Source organism: Bos taurus, chromosome 12 (assembly GCF_002263795.3).
Source record: "Bos taurus isolate L1 Dominette 01449 registration number 42190680 breed Hereford chromosome 12, ARS-UCD2.0, whole genome shotgun sequence".
Lineage (NCBI taxonomy): Eukaryota > Metazoa > Chordata > Mammalia > Artiodactyla > Bovidae > Bos > Bos taurus.
Genome location: NC_037339.1, coordinates 13,409,217 through 13,429,140, shown reverse-complemented (window position 1 = coordinate 13,429,140; position 19,924 = coordinate 13,409,217). Strand labels below are relative to the sequence as shown.

At 44.8% G+C, this 19,924-nt stretch overlaps 1 protein-coding gene across 15 annotated transcripts in view; it reads left to right on the top strand.

The window, feature by feature from the left end:
• Positions 1–19,924, top strand: part of ENOX1 (ecto-NOX disulfide-thiol exchanger 1) — a 680,015-nt gene that overhangs the window by 589,862 nt on the left and 70,229 nt on the right. For all 15 annotated transcript variants that reach the window (XM_059892207.1, XM_059892198.1, XM_059892204.1 and 12 more), the window contains one exon: positions 16,334–16,441. In XM_059892207.1, the coding sequence (XP_059748190.1) occupies positions 16,334–16,441 (108 nt within the window). The remainder of the gene's footprint in view (positions 1–16,333; positions 16,442–19,924) is intronic.

Genomic DNA, 19,924 nt, shown 5'->3' with positions numbered 1-19,924 from the left:
GGATAGCTCAGTGAGGAAATTTAGTGGAGAAAAGCAGCTGAAATAAGGATAGCTCAGTAGGAAAATTCAGTGAAGAAAAGAGGCTGAATAAAATTCCAAAGCAGGGAATTAACATCACCTGAGAAGGCCGCAGGCGTCCTCCCGTTCTCCCGAAGGAGAGGAGACACTAAAGCCTCCCCGGTCGGATCTTAGAAGCCCAGGCAAAATTAGTAGGCTTGACGAGCTTCCCCGCCTCAGAGGAAAAATTCAGCCAGAAGGTGAAAGAAAGAACGACATGGGGAGACCAAATTTCGGTGAACAAAAAGGAGTGTACTTTATTTTTCAAAGTAGTTTATACCTTAAGTTGTGCATAGAGGATAATGGGGGAAGGGGTGGAGTCATGCAAGGACAGCAGTTCCTGGTTCTAATCGAAGCCAGGCTTTCAAACTTATCATATGCAAAAGTTCAGGTGATTTACATCATCTTCTGGCCAGGAGGCCTGTTAACATTTTAAGAAACTTATTTTTCTCTAAAGGTGATTATTCCAAAGTCAGGCCATTATTCTAAAGTCAGGCACCAGCCTCCAAAAAGCATTGGATAGAGTTGCATTCCTATAGGGCAAAGGTGAGGTGGGCTCAATCAAGAAAAGAATTAACTCAAGAGTCCAAGGTTACAAACATTGAGGCTACTACTTGCATTTCTATACACCCATTATATCAATCAGTACACTGCCAAGGACACAGTAGGTAAGGGGTATGGAGACTTAGCAGCAAACACTGGCCCAATAAGTGAAAAACCCTTCACCAATACAATTTCTAATCAATCTTTTAACTACTCAAAAGAATCTGTGTTTAGACAATTTAGAACATCTCCTGCCTCTCACAGTTGGGAGGCTCTGAACAATCACATGTGGCCGGAAAAAACCTATTCAGGCAGGCTAGAGGACTTCCAAAGGAGTTTGTAGGTTGAAACACTGTCACACCCAGGAATTATTAACTGGAGCTGTAAGCTAACTCTTTTTTCAGAAAGAGGTAGTGGGGGACAGCCCCCCGTAAAGTCAGAGGTGTAGGTGAAAGCACAAAGCAGAAAGTAGGCAGACTCTGGTTTTGGGGGTAGATTGCTCGAGAATTTCTGGAGAGACTCCTGAGGCTTGATCCCGCCTTTGCGTATGCCAAGCCTCCTTCCTCATGACCTTTGCCAGGGACGGAGCTCGCTCCCCGCAGGAAATAGATGGGAAAACAGTGGAAACAGTGTCAGACTTTATTTTGGGGAGCTCCAAAATCACTGCAGATGGTGATTGCAGCCATGAAATTAAAAGATGCTTGCTCCTTGGAAGGAAAGTTATGACCAACCTAGATAGCATATTCAAAAGCAGAGACATTACTTTGCCAACAAAAGTCCGTCTAGTCAAGGCTATGGTTTTTCCGGTAGTCATGTATGAATGAATGTGAGAGTTGGACTGTGAAGAAAGCTGAGCGCCAAAGAATTGATGCTTTTGAACTGTGATGTTGGAGAAGACTCTTGAGAGTCCCTTGGACTGCAAGAGATGCAACCAGTCCATCCTAAAGGAGATCAGTCCTGGGTGTTCTTTGGGAGGATTGATGCTGAAGCTGAAACTCCAGTACTTTGGCCACCTCATGTGAAGAGTTGACTCATTGGAAAAGACCCTGATCCTGGGAGGGATTGGGGGCAGAAGGAGAAGGGGACGACAGAGGATGAGATGGCTGGATGGCATCACCGACTCAATGGACATGAGTCTGAGTGAACTCCGGGAGTTGGTGATGGACAGGAAAGCCTGGCGTGCTGCGATTCATGGGGTCGCAAAGAGTCAGACACGACTGAGCGACTGAACTGAACTGAATGTATATGTTCCAGTGCTACTCTCTGTTTGTCCCGCCCCTCTCCCCACCGTGTCTGCAAGTCTGTTCTCTGTGTCTGCATCTCCGTTGCTGCCCCTTAGCTGTGGCAGGCGGGAGCTACTCTCTGTGGTGCCGGCTTCTCACTGCAGTGGCTTCCCTTGTTGCACAGCACGGGCTCAGTTGCCTCACGGCATGTGGAATTGTCCCAGACCAGGAATCAAACCATGTCCCCTGCGCTGACAGGTGGATTCTTAACCACTGGACCACCAGGGAAGTCCAGGGAAACTGTTCTTATCTGGTGAGGCCCTCACCTATCTCCCCAGGACATGGCCCTGGAGCCAGAAACCAGTGAAGCTTGGAGACTTCCAGAAGGTTCCAGTTACTCTGAGACTGCTCATGTGGGGTTCCAGACCAGCCCCAGTGTATTAAAGTAACGTGGAAACTTCGGGGGATGAGCAGACGTCCTCTGCCTCCCACGTCTTCTGTGACAGGTGAATGTGCCCAGTATTTACAAACCTTGTTGCAGGGTTGAAGTCCTCAGTTCAGGGGCACTTCTCACCCTCCTCTCACCCTGCCCCTGGATGTGTGAGTCTCCTAGCCGTAAAAACATTAACTTGTGTTAACAAAGGAAAATTGAGAATATCGTTGTCATTGAGTTGGCTTCCCTGAAGTTCTTCCATTAATTGGGAGTTAAGTGACGTAGGTGATGACCCATGTCCATCCTTTGTCAGATATCTGTGGCTGATGTAGAGAGAAAACTGTCAGCTGTTTTTTTCTCTCATTTATATGCAGCACATGTTAGATCATGACAGCTTTCTCACCAATTGGGACTCAACTAAAACCTCTCAAAACCACAACTTGCATTCTTAGTGTTAACCATTAATTCAAAATGGGCATTCCTTGGAGAGTGTAGCATGGAAACATATACACTAGCTTATGTAAAATAGGTAGCCAGTGGGAATTTGCTGTATAACTCAGGGAACTCAAATCAGGGCTCTGTGACAACCTAGAGTGGGAGGTGGGAGGGAAGCTCAAGAGAGAGGGGACGTATGTATTCCTGTGGCTGATCCATGTGGATGTATGGCAGAAAGCAACATAGTACTGTGATTATCCTTCAATTAATAACAAATTTAAAAATAACTTTTTTAAATGTTCATTTCTAAAACTGCAGCCCAGGTGGCCAGTGATGATGGTAGTATCTTTTGTTGATACTACAGCGAGCACGCTTTGTTCTCCGTGGGCTGTTCTGAATGAGGCCCAGATCACTTTGCATCAGTCACCTTCAGAGATGGCCACAGAATTTTGGTCACAAGTCATCGATAAAAGGATTTTCTAGCTACAAGCTTGCTCATGACTGGGTTATAAACTCTGCAGACAAAGAACAAATCTCTGTTGGCCCTTGGGGCGCGATTCGAGACCCAGCTGTGCAATTCTGTGCTTGTTTGAAGTAAATGGGCCAACCTGGCTGGAAAGCATGTTAATATTTTAAATTTCTACATTAACAGCTGTACATGTGCCCAGAGGCTGCGGTGATGACCACCTTATATAATTACCCCCCCCAAAAAAAGTGATAAGAATAAATAAATCCCAGCAAATTGGATTATCATTTGCAGCAGAATTGCCAGCAGAGGCAACAGAGAGAGCATCACCGATCTGTATTCCTACTCTGGCAAAGCAGTTGACACCTTCTCTTGGGAATTGCATGAATGGTGTTAATTCATGTTGGCTGGCCCTGTGTTTTGAAAATTGGCTGAAGGAGGACAACTGGCCTGACTAGGACAGGCCTGAACAGCAGACCTTGCCTCTGAATATTAATCCCCAAGAGTGCCCACTCGTGGAAGTTAAAAGTCACTTGACCTTAGTCTCTCCATTTTTGCAGAGAGGATTGTGACAGCGCTTTCATTTAACTTGGTACCCTTTGCCATTCAAGGAGCCTTCTGTACTTAATGGATATTCTTTAGTCTCATAATATCCCTCTCGTAAGTACTGTCATCTTTGTGTAACATGTGAGGAAAGTGGAAGACAGGAGGTTAAAACGACCCTGCAAATTACACTATTGAAAAATCATCTGAAGAAGAGAAAGCAGATTTTAGAGTCTTCCAAACCCTTTTTGTTATCTTCATGAGTCCGGTAAGCAGGACATTAATTGATGTGTTGCTTTGCACATGATACATCATTCCTCATGAGACAGTTGCGAGGGAGAGAGGAGACCAGAGCAGTAACGTGGCTTGCTCAAGGCCACACAGCACGTCAGCCTCAGAGCTGACCATATTAACCTTGGAATGATGATCTGGGGCCTCTTTTTTTTTTTTTTTTGGCCTTTTCGCCAAACCTTGGCTGGACTTCTTTTCATAATGTTGCCTGATCGGGGTATCATGTATCATGGTAAGTAACTACTGGATTGTACAAATGCCAGAAAGTATCTTGTCTTTCACACAAGGCCCTCCCAAGAGGATATCCAAGTAGCGGAAATGGTCTCTAAAACTCTGTCTGATGACACAGTCCTCCACCCCAAGGTCATGATCTCCTCTCCTGCCCAGACAGTGGGCTGCCTGCCAGCAGTGTGCCTGGTGTAACTTGACACTCAGGGAGGATCTGATTTTAAACATCCTCCTCCTCTATGTGACAGGCTTATTTTCAGTAATAATCAGCTTATTTTCAGTAATAATCATGAAATGAAACAAGTAATAATAATGGCCAAGAAAGAAATACAGTCAAATTTTTCTGATATTGAATTTCACATATATGATGCCTACAAAATTTTAATAAAATAGTAAAATGAAAAGGGAGAAAAATCACATCTATTAAATCTTTTTTTTAGCTCACTTAGCAGTTTGAACTTTGATATTTTGATTATAGTTAATATATTACAGTATGTCTCTATAAAGAAAACTGAGCACCAAAGAATTGATGCTTTTGAACTGTGGTGTTGGAGAGGACTCTTGAGAGTCCCTTGGACTGCAAAGAGATCCAACCAGTCCATTCTCAAGGAGATCAGCCCTGGGATTTCTTTGCAAGGAATGATGCTAAAGCTGAAACCCCAGTACTTTGGCCACCTCATGCGAAGAGTTGACTCATTGCAAAAGACTCTGATGCTGGGAGGGATTGGGGGCAGGAGGAGAAGGGGACGACAGAGGATGAGATGGCTGGATGGCATCACTGACTCGATGGACGTGAGTCTGGGTGAACTCCAGGAGTTGATGATGGACTGGGAGGCCTGGCACGCTGCGATTCATGGGGTCGCAAAAAGTCGGACACAACTGATCGACTGAACTAAACTGAACTGAATATATTACAGTACGTAAATGGCCAGTAAATATGTGGATCTTTGAATGTTTGTTGTTGTTCAGTTGCCCAGTCATGACTCTTTGCTGTAGACTCGTGGACTGTAGCAAACCAGGCTTCCCTATGCTTCAGTATATCCCAGAGTTCACTCAAACTCATATCCATCAAGTCAATGATGCCATCCAACCATCTCATCCTCTGTCACCCACTTCTCCTCCTGCCTGTGAATCTTAACAAAACCAAATGCAAAGGGTACAGTTTAGACAACTGCTGTTAGTGTCACTGACGTAACGTTTTCTTGATTTGTCCTTTAGTTTTAAGGCAAACATTTAACAATTTTGAAAGAATTTATTTCGGCTTGTAAAATATGAAAATTCAGTAAAAATATTTCACATAAGAAATCAATTCTGCACTCAACAAGAAATGGTTCGTAGTGCTCACCACATTTCACTGTTTCCAATTTTTGACATAAAATTTCTTTAAGGGGTCTTGTGAGATGAAGTAGAGTAACTCAGTTCTAGTTCTTAGTCTTGGCAACAACTGTATTCTCATTGTTTATTTTGAATCTGCTGTAGAAATCTAGGAATTTGTGTAGTGCTGCAGGGGTTGGGGACAGTGTGTCTTAGATGAGCTCTGCTGCTGCTGCTAAGTCACTTCAGTCGTGTCCGACTCTGTGCGACCCCATAGACAGCAGCCCACCAGGCTCCGCCATCCCTGGGATTCTCCAGGCAAGAACACTGGAGTGGGTTGCCATTTCCTTCTCCAATGCATGAAAGTGAAAAGTGAAAGTGAAGTTGCTCAGTTGTGTCCGACTCTTCGTGACCCCATTGCCTGCAGCCCACCAGGCTCCTCCGTCCATGGGATTTAGATGAGCTCAAGTGCTTTTAAGCCCCAAAACTGGGCTTAGCTGAGTCCTGTGTGAGTCTGTGGGGGTGGGGGAGGGTTGGCGGGGAGCAGACTGTGACACCAACATTTTCCAAATTAGTTTCTACATAAAGTATGTTTATTAGAGGGTAAGAGATGGAACAGTACTCATTTGAAGCTTACATATATGTTGAATCTTAACAGTAAAGGCAGCAACTGTTTAGGTTTTAGGTCAATAAAGGATTTTTATCAGGATGGAGTGTTTTGTCCGATTTTGTTCGAATTGCTGGTGCACTGATAGTCAATAGATGGACCTTTGGATAATTTAATTTTTGTTTAGTTCTGTGCAGTTGCACTTGCTTATTTCCTGTACTGAGTCCGACAGCGCCTAGAGCCCCACTGTGGGAACCCTACTACTGCATATTTAGGCCCCCAAATCCTCATCTCAGTAGTTCCCTGTGTTTCCCACACTCTTGAAGTCTTAACATTCATCGTTCCTGCTCCCCTCTGGAAATTCTGCACAGCTCACAGAATTCGTGGATTTTTTTTCCCTTTCCTTGCAACCAGGGAGATCCCAGTGTTAGGGACCAGCCCCGGGGAACCTGGAAACATTCCTGCTCCAAACCCTTGCCCTCTGGATTGCACGCTTCCCCTCCAAAGAATCCACAAGCTTCTCCTTCCCTTCACCCACTTCCTGAGATCTTACTCTGATGTATGCATGCTGTGTGTATCTTGGGTCAGACACATACATTCAGAGAAGCGGACCCCCATCAGCACACTGCCCTGGATGGGTGGCAGGGTGCCCATGTTTCACAGGACCCCCCCCCAAGGATCCACACCCCTGAAAACACTTTCTGCCTTCTCCCCAGTCTCCCAGAGCTGTCCCAGAGCACCCACAGACATGACCCCAGGGTTCCTGGTCTCGACCTCTCAAAGGACCAGCCTGGTCAGACCCGCCCTTCAGCTGTTTGGTTCCGGCCGACATCAGAATTTGTGACAGCGGGGTCAGGGAACAGCACCAGACTCCAAGCATCTCTCAGTTGTAAATGAAACCTGATCCCATCATGAGCAAGAGATTGCCTTTCTGCCTAGCAATGAGATTGGCATTTAAAATTCAATATCAGAAAAGATATTGACGAGATTAAGGGCCTGAAGGAATTGATTTATGAGGAAAGACCCAAGGAATTAAATATGTATAGCCTGGTGTAATAGGATATTAGGCTCGGAGCACAATTTCATTTCTGTGATCCAGTAGTCCTGTTATCAGTCATCTGAATGGTGGGGCTCTCTCCGAGAGATGTTTCTCCCCTAGGGGTCACCGAGCCAGAGGTGGAGAGAGAGGTGCCTGGGTGGGTATACCCAGCCATAGTCTTCATCACCCTCAGGTCTTAAGGTAAATTGAAGTGCACTTTCATCCGCAGGGAGAAGCAGATGACATTTTTTAAATTTATTTATTTTTTATTTTTGACTGTTCTGGGTCTCTGAGGCTGCCCAGGCTTTCTCTAGCTGCGGCTAGCAGGGACTGCTCTTTTTTGTGGTGTGCAGGCTTCTCATTGCAGAGGCTTCTCTTGTGGAGCCCAGGCTCTCGGGTGCGCGGGTCACTAGATGTGGCGCCCGGGCTTTGCTGCTCCATGGCAAGTGTGATCTTCCCAGACCAGGGACTGAACCCATGTCCCCCGCCTTGGCAGGCGGATTCTCACCCACTGTACCACCAGGGAAGTCCAAAGCCAGTGACATTTTAAACTAGAATAAATTTTGAGTAGTCTTATGTCGGAGAAGGCAATGGCACCCCACTCCAGTACTTTTGCCTGGAAAATCCCATGGATGGAGGAGCCTGGTGGGCTGCAGTCCATGGGGTCGCTAAGAGTCGGACACGACTGAGCAACTTCACTTTCACTTTTCACTTTCATGCGTTGGAGAAGGAAATGGCAACCCACTTCAGTGTTCTTGCCTGGAGAATCCCAGGCAGGGACGGGGGAGCCTGGTGGGCTGCCGTCTATGGGGTTTCACAGAGTCAAACACGACTGAAGTGCCTTAGCAGCAGCATCTCATGTGACCCCAAAAATTCAAGCTAGTTCAATTCCATCCTTTTTTTTTCTTCTCCCAAGGAGAAAAGTGAACGTTATAGGTGCCAGGTGGTAAATGACTGTCCTTCCCCTGAGCGGGGTTTCTCTCTTTTGTCAGGAATACTGTTAGCTGTGTCTACCTTCAGGCAGAGCCTTGTGTGTGATTGGCGGTCACTGTCAGTGTGTATCTACCTCGTGGCATAAGTTCATGTGACATTGCCACCACTGTAAATTTAGAAAGTGCCCCACCACCACCATGAAAGACACAAAATCAGTATTCCATTTAGGGATCCTCTCGTTTTCATGCCAACCACCACCTCCATGCCCCAGCAGCTCACCAGTCCTGCCAAAGATTCCTGAGGTATCACAGTTCTGTGAGCGTCACCTTATCATTCGACTCATTGGAAAAGACCCCGATGCTGGGAAATATTGAGGGCGGGAGGAGAAGGGGGCGACAGAGGATGAGATAGTTGGATGGCATCATCGACCCAATGGACATGAGTTTGAGCAAACTCCAGGACATAGAAGACAGGGGAGCCTGGTGTGCTGCAGACCATGGGGTCGCAAAGTGTCAGACACGACTGAGTGAGTCAACAAACAACAGCTCATCATCAGACATTGCTGGTGTACTTCCTACCGTGAATTTGCACCATAGTCCATGATTTTCATGGGATCTAACTTTATACTATCTTTTAGTTATATAGACTTCACTTTAGTGACAAAAGTATAAAACGTAAGCAAGAAAGACAAGGAGAGAGTTACAGTTTTTAAAGGAAAGTGAAATTTACCATACTGCTCACAAAGGGTGCATGAAAAGCATGTCCCACGAGGTACAAAAACGGCCTCACTCGTAAGTGGAAAATGGTGAAAGCCTAGGTGGAAGGCCTTGCTGCTGCTGCTGCTAAGTCGCTTCAGTCGTGTCCAACTCTATGCGACCCCATAGATGGAAGCCCACCAGGCTCCCCCGTCCCTGGGATTCTCCAGGCAAGAACACTGGAGTGGGGTGCCATTGCCTTCTCCGGGAAGTCCTTGCTAGGAGGGTTTTAAACCTCGCATGTCCTCATTTCCCTCTCATATTAAGGGTTTGATGTGGTTGCCAGGGTAGAAAGTGCAGTTTGAAGCAGGGAAATTGAGTTGGGCAAGCGGTAGGTCTTTGCGAGACGCCATGGCTTCAGGTCCATGACTTAACCTTTGGGCGCCCATGATTCGCCCATCTATAAAAATGGAAATATGACCTCACTTATTCTGGGGCTCCAAATAACATTTGTAATGCACTTTGAATTTGTCAGAGAGAAAGACCCATTACACACCGAAGTCTACATCCCCAAAGAGCATTACAAATGATCCTATTAAATCAGTGGCCTGGAAACATCAAGATGTGTCAGGTACTGCATTTATTTACCTGTTATTGTCCGCCCGAGTGTTTGCACTTGATTGGCATATGGATAATTGTCTAATTGGAACAGAGTCAGTTGTAACCACCAAAAGATGTAATAGTGCATCTGTTTAATGCCACACTCTCCACTGTTAAATTAAAATTATGCTGCAGTCAGCCAGTCCAACCGAAAGGCTCTTCTGATTAAGTTCTTGCTACCTGTGAACTTCTGTAATTGAGGCACTTTGGTACTTAAAAATTCAAACCGGAAAGAACATTATACAGTTTCATAAATTTGAAGAGAAAAAAGACCCAGAAAGCGTGACTTAAATTATCTAGTTGCAGGCTATCTCATTGTTTTTATAGGGCATCTAGTCAAATATGGAATAGCAGTTCTGAATTACCACTGTTTTGAATACATAAATATTAGGTTCATGAGTTGATGTTTGGTAAACAAAAGAAACGGTTTGAAAAAATGCAGACAGTACTCTAGGGGTGTGTTGATTTTGTTTTTCCTAGTGGCGGTTTTGGTTTATTTGTTTGCTTTCCGGTGGGACATGGGGAAGAAATTACATAATTATAAATTCACTGATTGGGCTTCACTTAGACTTTGAAGAAATATTCCCCTATAGCTTCAGGACAGCATCTATTACTTCCAGAGTAATGAATCAGAATGCCTTTCGTGGAACTGCTGTTTCCCTCTGAAGCTTTCATATATCCATATGTCTGGAACAATAAGTTACCCAGTGATAGATCAAGTAGTTTTTGTTACTGAGCTTGTTTTAGTTTGGGGGGTGTGTGTGTGTGTGTGTGGTTTTTTCCTTTGTTTTGTTTTTTTGCTAGATTATGGCTTAATCTCATAGAATTGGGGGAACCAGAGCAAATATTCATTTACCTCTTTACTCATTCGTTCATTCAGCACCTACTGTATGTTAGAGGTAACCCAGTTATGGCTTCTACCCTTGGTGGATGTAGTCTAGCTGGGGAGATTCCTATGAACTGTAATAAGTCATATAAAAGTGCTTTGGGAAGATGAAAGAAAACTAGCTTTGCTCGGATGAATGGAGGGGGTCTTTATTGAGGAGGAACCTAAAACTGCTGCAAATAGTTGTGCAAGCTTTGCCCCGAGCAGGACAGCAGGCCAGATGGGTGAATGGGGATGAGAATAAGGCCCTGCTCCACTGCCCAACCCTGTGCCTTAGTGAGGGGCCCTGTCTGGCTAGAGGATGCAGCTCTTTTCTACATTATAAGTCATCAAATGATTTGATTTTAGCCTGAAAGCATGCTTTAAGTTGACTTAAGTGTTCATTGCAACACTGTTTACAATAGGCAGGACATGGAAGCAACCTTAATGTTCATCAACAGATGAATGGATCAAGAAGTTGTGGTACATATACACAATGGAATACTACTCAGTCATGAAAAGGAAAAAATTGGGTCGTTTGTAGTGATGTGGATGAACCTAGAGTCTGTAATTCAGAGTGAAGTAAGTCAGAAGAAAGAAAATATCATATATTACTGCACATATATGGAATCCACAAAAACGGGTCAGTTCAGTCCAGTCCAATGTGTCTGACTCTATGCTACCCCATTGCCTGCAGCACTCCAGGTTTCCAGTCCATCACCAACTCCCAGAGCCTACACGAACTCATGTCCATCGAATCAGTGATGCCATCCAACCATCTCATCCTCTGTCGTCCCCTTCTCCTCCCACCTTCAAACTTTCCCAGCTTCAGGGTCTTTTCCAATGAGTCAGTTCTTCCCATCAGGTAGCCAAAGTATTGGAGTTTCAGCTTCAGCATCAGTCCTTCCAATGAATATTCATGACTGATTTCCTTTAGGATGGACCGGTTGGATCTCCTTGCAGTCCAAGGGACTCTCAAGAGTCTTCTCCAACACCACAGTTCAAAAGCATCAATTCTTTGGCGCTCAGCTTTCTTTATGGTCCAACTCTCACATCCATACATGACTACTGGAAAAACCATAGCTTTGACTAGATGGACCTTTGTCGGCAAAGTAATGTCTCTGATTTTTATGAAGAATGGCACAGATGAGCCTTTTTGTGTGGCAGGAATAGAGACGCAGCCATAGAGAACAGACATGTGGTCCCAGGCGGGGGAGGGGAGGCTGGGGCAAACTTAGAGACTAGCATTGACGTATGCACACTGTGTGTGTGTGTGTGTGTTCAATCAGTAAGTCGTGTCCAACTCTTTGAGACCTCATGGGCTGCAGCATACCAGGCTTCCCTGCCCTTCACCATCTCCTGGAGTTTGCTTAAATTTATGTCCATTGAATCAGTGATGCTATCTAACCATCACATCCTCTGCTGCCCTCTTCTCCTTTTGCCTTCAATCTTCCCCAGCATCAGGGTCTTTTCCAGTGAGTTGGCTCTTCGGATCAGGTGGCCAAAGTATTAGAACTTCAGGATCAGTTCTTCCAGTGAATACTTAGGGTTGATTTCCTTTGGAATTGACTGGTTAGATCTCCTTGCAGTCCAAGGGACCTTCAAGAGTCTGCTCCAGCACCAAAAGCATCAGTTCTTCAGAGCTTTATATCTGTCAACTTGTCATATCCATCTTTATGGCCCATCAATTCTTCAGCCTTCTTTATGGTCCAACTGTCGCATCCATACATGACCACTGGAAAAACCATAGCTTTGGCTATATGGATCTTTGTCAACAAAGCGATGTCTCTGCTTTTTAATATGCTGTCTAGGTTTGCTATAGCTTTCCTTCCAAGGAGCAAGCATTTTTTAATTTCATGGCTGCAGTCACCATCTGCAGTGATTTTGGAGCCCAAGAAAATAAAATCTGTCACTGTTTCTACTTTTTCCCCTTCTGTTTGCCATGTACTGATGGGACCAGATGTCATGATCTTAGTTTTTTGAACGTTGAGTTTTAAGCCAGCTTTTTCACTCTCCTCTTTCACCTTCATCAAGAGGCTCTTTAGTTTGTATTCACTTTCTGCCATTAGAATAGTATCATCTGCATATCTGAGGTTGTTGATATTTCTCCCAGCAGTCCTGATTCCAGCTTGAGATTCATCCAGTGCAGCATTTTGCATCATGTCCTCTGCATGTAAGTTAAATAAACAGGGTGACAATATACAGCCTTGTCATACTCCTTTCCCAGTTTTGAAGCAGTCCATTGTTCCATGTCTGGTTCTAACTCTTGCTTCTTGACCCTCACACAGGTTTCTGAGGAGACAGGTAAGGTGGTCTGATACTTCCATCTATTTAAAAATTTTCCACAGTTGTGATCCATGCAAAGACTTTTGCATAGTCAATGAAGCAAAAGTAGATGTTTTTCTGGAATTCTCTGGCTTTTTCTATGATCCAACAGATGTTGGCAATTTGATCTCTGGTTTTTCTGCCTTTTCTAAACCCAGGTTATACATGTGGAAGTAAAGCCTAAAATCACAGGGGATCAGAGAAAGTATGAGATGATTTTAAAAGATGAAGAATCTTGATATTATTAGACTGACAGATGTTAGAAAGCTAGGTAATGTGAAGTGTGGACACAGTAACTCATCCAGCACTGGTGAGTGGGCAGACTGTATAGCCATTCTGTAAAGCCGCTTTGGCAGTGAAATCCTCAAGCGTGTCCTGTGAACCAGCAGATCCACTGCTGGATACACACCAGGGAAAGTATCCCACAGGTCCAGAGGGACAAGCACCAGAATCTCCCACTGTAGCCCTGACAGGGGACAAGAAATGGGGTAATCTGAGTGGGCTTCACTGGGAGAGCGAAATAGGTATAACTGGGTGGACATGCCCCATAGACTATTACGCAGCCACCAGAGGCAGTAGTTAGAGATATATGCATATCAACATGGTTATCTTAAAAGAATAGCGCTTCGTAAAAAACATAATAAACAAGAAATACGGCACAGCCACTTACATGCAATTGCATACTCACACGACAACAGTATATATTTTGGAAAAACACATTCAAATAAAAGAGAAACCATTGAAAACGGTTGCCTGCATGTGAGAAGAGAAGGAAATGCAGATGATTCCTTGGAATCACACTTTTTGATTTAAAAAATTAAATTGGAATTACAATTTAAATTAAAAAGCGTGATTCCACGTAAGAGTGAGATAAGATAGATGCTAACCTGGGAAGTGAGGTCCAGGGAAGGGAGTGTGTGTGTGTGCGTGTGTGTGTGTGCATGCGTGCACGCGCGCACACACACAGTCATGTTTTGAATGAAGCAGTGTTGTAACGTGGCTGAAATGGCAGACTCCAGTAGGGTTCTCGCTTGCCCTCTGATTTATTCACAGTGTTGGTAATGATAACTGAGAGTTGTGTCTGGGTAGTTTTCCTCTTTGTTGTTTCCTCAACCTTATTTAAGTTCATTTGCTTTTTTTTTTCTTATTATTACTACAGCAGTGTCTGCTCCTTACAGACTTCCCAGAAAATTATAAGCCAGACTAACAGAAGGATCCACGAACCTACTCACCCGCAGACTCTATCCAGATCCTTTTCTGTTTTGCAAAATTCAGTGAACCCCTCATGCAGGGAACAGTATGTTGAGTTTCTCCTGTGTCCAGAGACACTTGTGTAACTTCATTTTTAATGGCTGCCTGGTTTTCCATTGTCCAGGGGCGCCATCCTTAGCGTGGCCAGCCCCCTTCAGCCAGACATCAGTTGTTTCTCTAAGTTTTGCTACTTCGCTTACAGCAGTGAGTGAACAGGAGCTGTTGAAGATAATTCCCTGTCCTCTATTCGGCTCATTTTGAAAGGAGGTTTCAGGATTGGATTCGAAATTGTCTAATGACACAAAAAATCCACTCAGCATCATGGAAGTCAGAGCACTAGATCCCTTCAGAACCATTCTGGGGCTGGTCGTGAATGAGAATAAGGAAACAGGATCATTCCCCACCGTTTGGAAAGGGCCATTTTCGTTACCTGTCATGGTGCCAAAGTACAACACGGCCCCCTGGTTTCTGCTCTGTAATCAATTGGTACCCAGTTAAACCACATCATGTCTAAAGGGAGCCCACGTGGGCTGTGTGTATTGCCTCATATGGGCAGTGTATGATAGGGGCAGGTGGTGAAATAAGAGGCACTGAGTGTTTTCAAAACTGCAGGGAAATCACTGTTTATGTTTAAATCTATACCCCACACCAGGTGAGGGGCCAGGACAAGCAAGCCCGGGGGTTAAGACACAGTGTGTTTTTCTGAGCACTTCCTGTCTTCAACATACCCCCTAAACTAGCGGATTTGAAGATTTGATTTAATCCTTCCAGTTGGTAGGTTTAAGCACCGGGAATCCAGTGCCATTGTTTATTCCAACCTTGGTAGTTCAGAACCGGCCAGGCAGCTCTGCAGCCAGCTTGTCAAGCCCCAGAAGCAGCAGCCTTGGCATGGAGATGGCTACGCACTGACATTTCCATGTCATTAGGGCACCACTTGTTTTGTGCCGGAGCAGAAGAAACACACATTTGTCTTTGCAAACTAGCCCTCTGTTGTCAAGAAGCTCTGAATAGACACACTGTTTCCAGGGCCTGTTTGGAAGCTCTTGAATGTGTTCTCCAGCCTGTGTCTATATTAACAGAGAACCGCGTTACAGAGAATTAGCGCTGGGTAGCCCCATCCTCCTGGCAGGCCAGGTGAGCCTCTGCGTGAGTTACAGTTGATGGGGGCAAGGACCGCTCAAGTTTCCAGCAATACCATCAGTGCCTTGCTTCCAAATAGCAGTGCAGGCCATAGCTGAGTGTTTTGACAGCTTATATCAGCAGTTTTCTCTGCTGATATATTGATTGCCGTTTGGACCTGAGTCCTGCTGATCTAATAAAACATCACCGTCATAACAGAGAAAGTAAAAGTCTCGTTTGTGGTCCCAGCCACCTGGCGAAACAGCTTTACAGAGCTACTCTAAAGCTAGCTGTAGGGTCCAGTGTAAACTGATGTAACCTTGGACATGGACTAATTATTTTAAGTGTTGTTTTTTTTTTAATCTCTTCAGCTATCAATATTTTTGTCTCTTACCATGATTCTGCATTTCGTTTCCTCGCTTCTTGTTGCAACAAACGTTTGGAACAATTTACTAAAGGGTTTAAAACAACAGACAAGTTACAGCCCAAGGAAACAGAAGTTTTATTAGACAGATAGTCCCCAAGACACAGGCAGGAGTCATAGTCCTCTCACAATACCTCCTGTCTTCCCCCTTTTTATACTTCCTGTCTCCTCCTTTGCTTGTGCCGTGTGCAAAATAGGGCTTGTACGCACCACCAGTCAATGAAAGGGAATGCAAATAGGCATAGGCTCAAGGCTGATGGACACTCTCAAGTTATATAACAGCAGGTTCTGTTGTGTATGCCTTCTCATAATTGAGTCTGTTACAATCAGATGCATATATGTGTAGAATATTCATGAGCCTTTAATGGGCTCCTAGCTGCCTAAGGTTACTAGAGGAGGCCCCTGTGGTTAGTTTGTATCCCCTGTGTGCTAGGGCACATGTTCAGGAGGTGGAAAAGTCTCTGTGGTAATTTTGTAGCACGTCTGTGAGCTCTCCTGGTTGCCTCTGGGATGGGGTTTAGAGATCAGCTTTCATCCTTTCCTGCTAGGGCACCCCTGGTTGCTCATGCCTAACTTCCTACCTAACATGCATTATTTTTATAAATGTGCATCTGTTCAAAGGCAAACAAAGGTGCCTTCACAGACACTGACACAAGCATTGTGCATCAGTGTCACCAACAGCCTGAGACTGTGGCATTAACTGCATGCTCGTTACCCTATGTAGGGAGTGAAATGCGCATTTTAAAAAGTCAACTGAAGTCCAGATTACACTTTAAGGCATGTACAAAATTTTTTTCTTGTGTTTTGGAATGGATGTTCTGATTATCTTAAAATATTCCAGTTGGCCTTCTATCTTATTGTAAACATCCTTTAATTTCACAGCAATTGCTGACCATCCAGGAGGAGTTGAACAACAAAAAGTCAGAACTGGAGCAAGCAAAGGAAGAGCAGTCACACACACAAGCATTACTCAAAGTTCTCCAGGAACAAGTAAGTGAAAGCCACAGCTCCGACCTGCGAATCAGTTCAAACACAGACACACGCTTCCCCGTGTTTGACGCATATGCAAACATTGGATGAAGTTAATCTGCAGTAGGATTATCCTGGACCATCCCAACCTCCCAGCTTTGCTGCGTGGGATTATTAATCTTATCTCCAGCATCTCTGTTCTCACTTTGGTACCTCTTAGGCCATCCAAGCCTTCCAGCGATCTGTGAAACTTTCTTCCAGAAGACAAATGAATTTTGATTAAATTTTAAAACATTGGAGATGCAGATAAATTTCAGAGCAAGCAGCTAGTTTCATCTTAAGTCTAATCGTGAGGAAAATGAGTTTAGCATAGCCCATGGTCCTCCTGCAGACATCTGAATAAAAAGGACTGATTCATAGCAACATTAAAAAAAAAAAAAAAAAAACCCACAAAACTCTCCCCTGTACATCAGGACACTTATCTAGCCAGGGTGAGCAACAGACCTTTTATCCGAAGTTTGTAAATCTGATCATTTCATCCTGGCTTTCTCTGATACTAAAGTGTGGCCTGACATTGATAAGTGGATTTGAAAGTATTGTCTTACAGCAGGGTAAGATGGATTGCTTGGCAGCTGAGTGAAATCTAAGCCCCGTTATCTACACAGGAGAAGCCAGGCAAGTTCCTGAAATACTTTCCTATTTCTGGCCTTCACAGGCTGCCCATGAAGTAATGAATGGCAAATGGAAGGGGAAAAAAAATCACATGTAGTAGCCCCAACCCTTTGGGGGTAGTCAAATTTAGATTGCTTTAAAATTTTCACTTACCATGATATATGAGGAGGTCCTTTGTACAACATAAATCACTTCAAAAGTGATTTAAAAAAAAAAAACCTATGAAGTTGGGGAAGTATGACCTAGCCCACTGTGACTCAGTCACTGTACAAATGATTTTTTAATGGTTTGAAACCAAGAAAATACATTTTCAGTCACTTTCCTCTACAAGTATCAGTGAATTGTGAGAGAACCTTGAAGGTGTTGGATAGTTTATAAGCTTTTTTAGCTTGGGAGGAAAATCCTTTCTTAAACTAATCATTATCTTTATATGATTAAGACAATAACAGACTGAGTCTGACTGTGTATGATTTTGGAGAAGTTAGATTGAACTGGGAAATATTGATGACTAAATTCACAGTGACCTGCTGTCTAAGAGACCTGCAGTGTTTCTTCTGTCCTGTTCTTTCTTCCTTTGCATTATGAAAAAGCTTCCAACAAATTGGAGCACATTTGGTCCAGATTTGCACCTGATCAAACATGCACGTCCCTGAGCTTTGTTGTTTTGTGTTTTCTCTCTCTGTCTCTTTGATTTACTGGGATGAGGGGGGGTGAATTCCTCTTCCTCTAAAGGACTCCAATCCTTTATGTTGATGTGAAGTCCAAACCCCAGTCATAAAAATAGATGCTAAGTTTTGCAGATCACATTGCTATATCCTTGTCATGACTTGTGTTTTTAAAGAGCAGTGAGCACACAGAAGCTGTGGTGAAGCATCACACTTCATTCTCCATTCCTTAAAAAAAAAAGATAAATGGGTAACATGAAAGAGATTCAGAACAACTGAAATCATTGAAGACCTAGGAAGTATGACTGGAGAGGAAGCATTTTAAAATCTGCTGTGCTAATGGGATGGCTCTTTTTCAAGCAAAGGCCCTGAGAATACATAAGTCTAAGAGGGCCCGTCGGCTGCTGTTTTCCCAAGAGCCCCTCAGCTGGTGCCCCCATCTGTCATCTTAGAGACGAGAGCAGGCAGTGGACATATTCCTTCTGCCATACTCCGTATCGCCACCACCACACACCCACACACGCACGTACGATTAGAAACACACCTACCTCTGCATGGGCTTCCCTGGTGGCTCAGATGGTAAAGAATCTGCCTGCGATGCAGGAGACCCGGGTTCAGTCCCTGGGTTGGAAAGATCCTCTGGAGAAGGTCATGGCAACCCACTCCAGTATTCTTGCCTGGAGAATTCCATGGACAGCGGAGCCTGGAAGGCTACAGTCCACGAGGTCACAAAGAGCTGGACACGATTGAGCAACTAACACTCACTTTTCGACACCCTGTACTTAAAGCCCAGGTGTCCTCGGACACGATGCCAACCTCTCCATCTCGAGGGGAGCAGCAGCTCCAGAGGGGACAGAGGGTAGGCTGGTGAGGACGGAGAGGCCAGCCCACCGCCCCAGGCAAGGAGGACACATGTGGATCCCACAGCAGAGAGCAGGCAAATGGGGAGTGAGATCTCACACACACACGGCAGAGTGAGGGTAACACAAAGCAGGACAATGGAATTTATTTAAACAGAAGAAGGAGAGCAATGGGTATGTTTGTGCTGGGAAACATGTGAAGGTGGGACAGGGCTTTAAATAGAGTCCATTCCTTCCACTGAAAAACAGCAAAACCTTCTTCTGAGCCAGCCCCACTCTTAACTCCCGGAAGCGTGAGTTGCAAGGCGGGAGAAGCAGTGAGGGAGATGGTGAGGGTCGCCCATGGAAAGAAAACTCTCAGATCGGAAAGCAGGGGTTTTGAAGTCCCTTCGTGCCCTGACCAGCTGGGCTTCCTGTTGCCGAGGTACACTTGGCTTCTCACTTTTGACACACATTGCCCGTGCTCCCTCGTCCTTGTGTGCAGAAACATCCGTGGTGCCACCCTGAGGACCCCTGGACAGAATGTCTCTTTCTCAAGTGCGATGATGTGGAAGTGAGCCTTCTTCAGCTCCACGGGTCCGCAGTCTGCTGCCCCGTCCTCAGCCCCTTCATGTCGCCACGGCTTTGGCAGAGCCCTGCTCTTGGCTTGGAGAGCGGGTGCCTTTCTTGCTGAGAGTTTGAGATCGCCTTGCAAAAACCAAAAAAGCTTTCCTTCTGACATGTACATAGAACCCAAAAGAACCAACATCTGAGTCACACGGTGGTGCATTTATTTTCTTTCAAACTTCAAGCATTTATATCGCACCGTGAGTGCTTTATTTTAGGCATTTAAAAAAGAGAGTGCTGAAGATGCTGCTTCCTAAGCGCAATAAGCCAGGAAGAAATGCCAGCAGACAGCTGCAAGGCTGCTCACCTCTGCCCTTGTTCTTTGTCTCCACGTGTTTGCTTCAAGTCAGGCTGGAATAAAAACGCCAATTAAAGGTTTCCGGGAAATCTCCCGGTAACTGATTACTCCTAAGCCTTCTGAGAGAGAACAGAGAGAAGGGCATTCTCAGATGTGCACTGTTAAAAGTCTCAGCTTTGCTTCTAATGCCTCGGTGACCAAGGAGCCGAGGTCCCATTTCTTCCTTTCCAAAAAGCAGCAGAGCATCTTCCTCTAGGCCTCCAGAAATCACGTCAGTCATTCGAATAGGTTCTCTAGGAGGACGAGTACAGTAGCGCTGCAGCGCATTAAAGCGACTGAAAATACATCACTCTCGAATAATCATTAGTATAACATCATTTAGCTGGCGGCAACTTGCAAACAC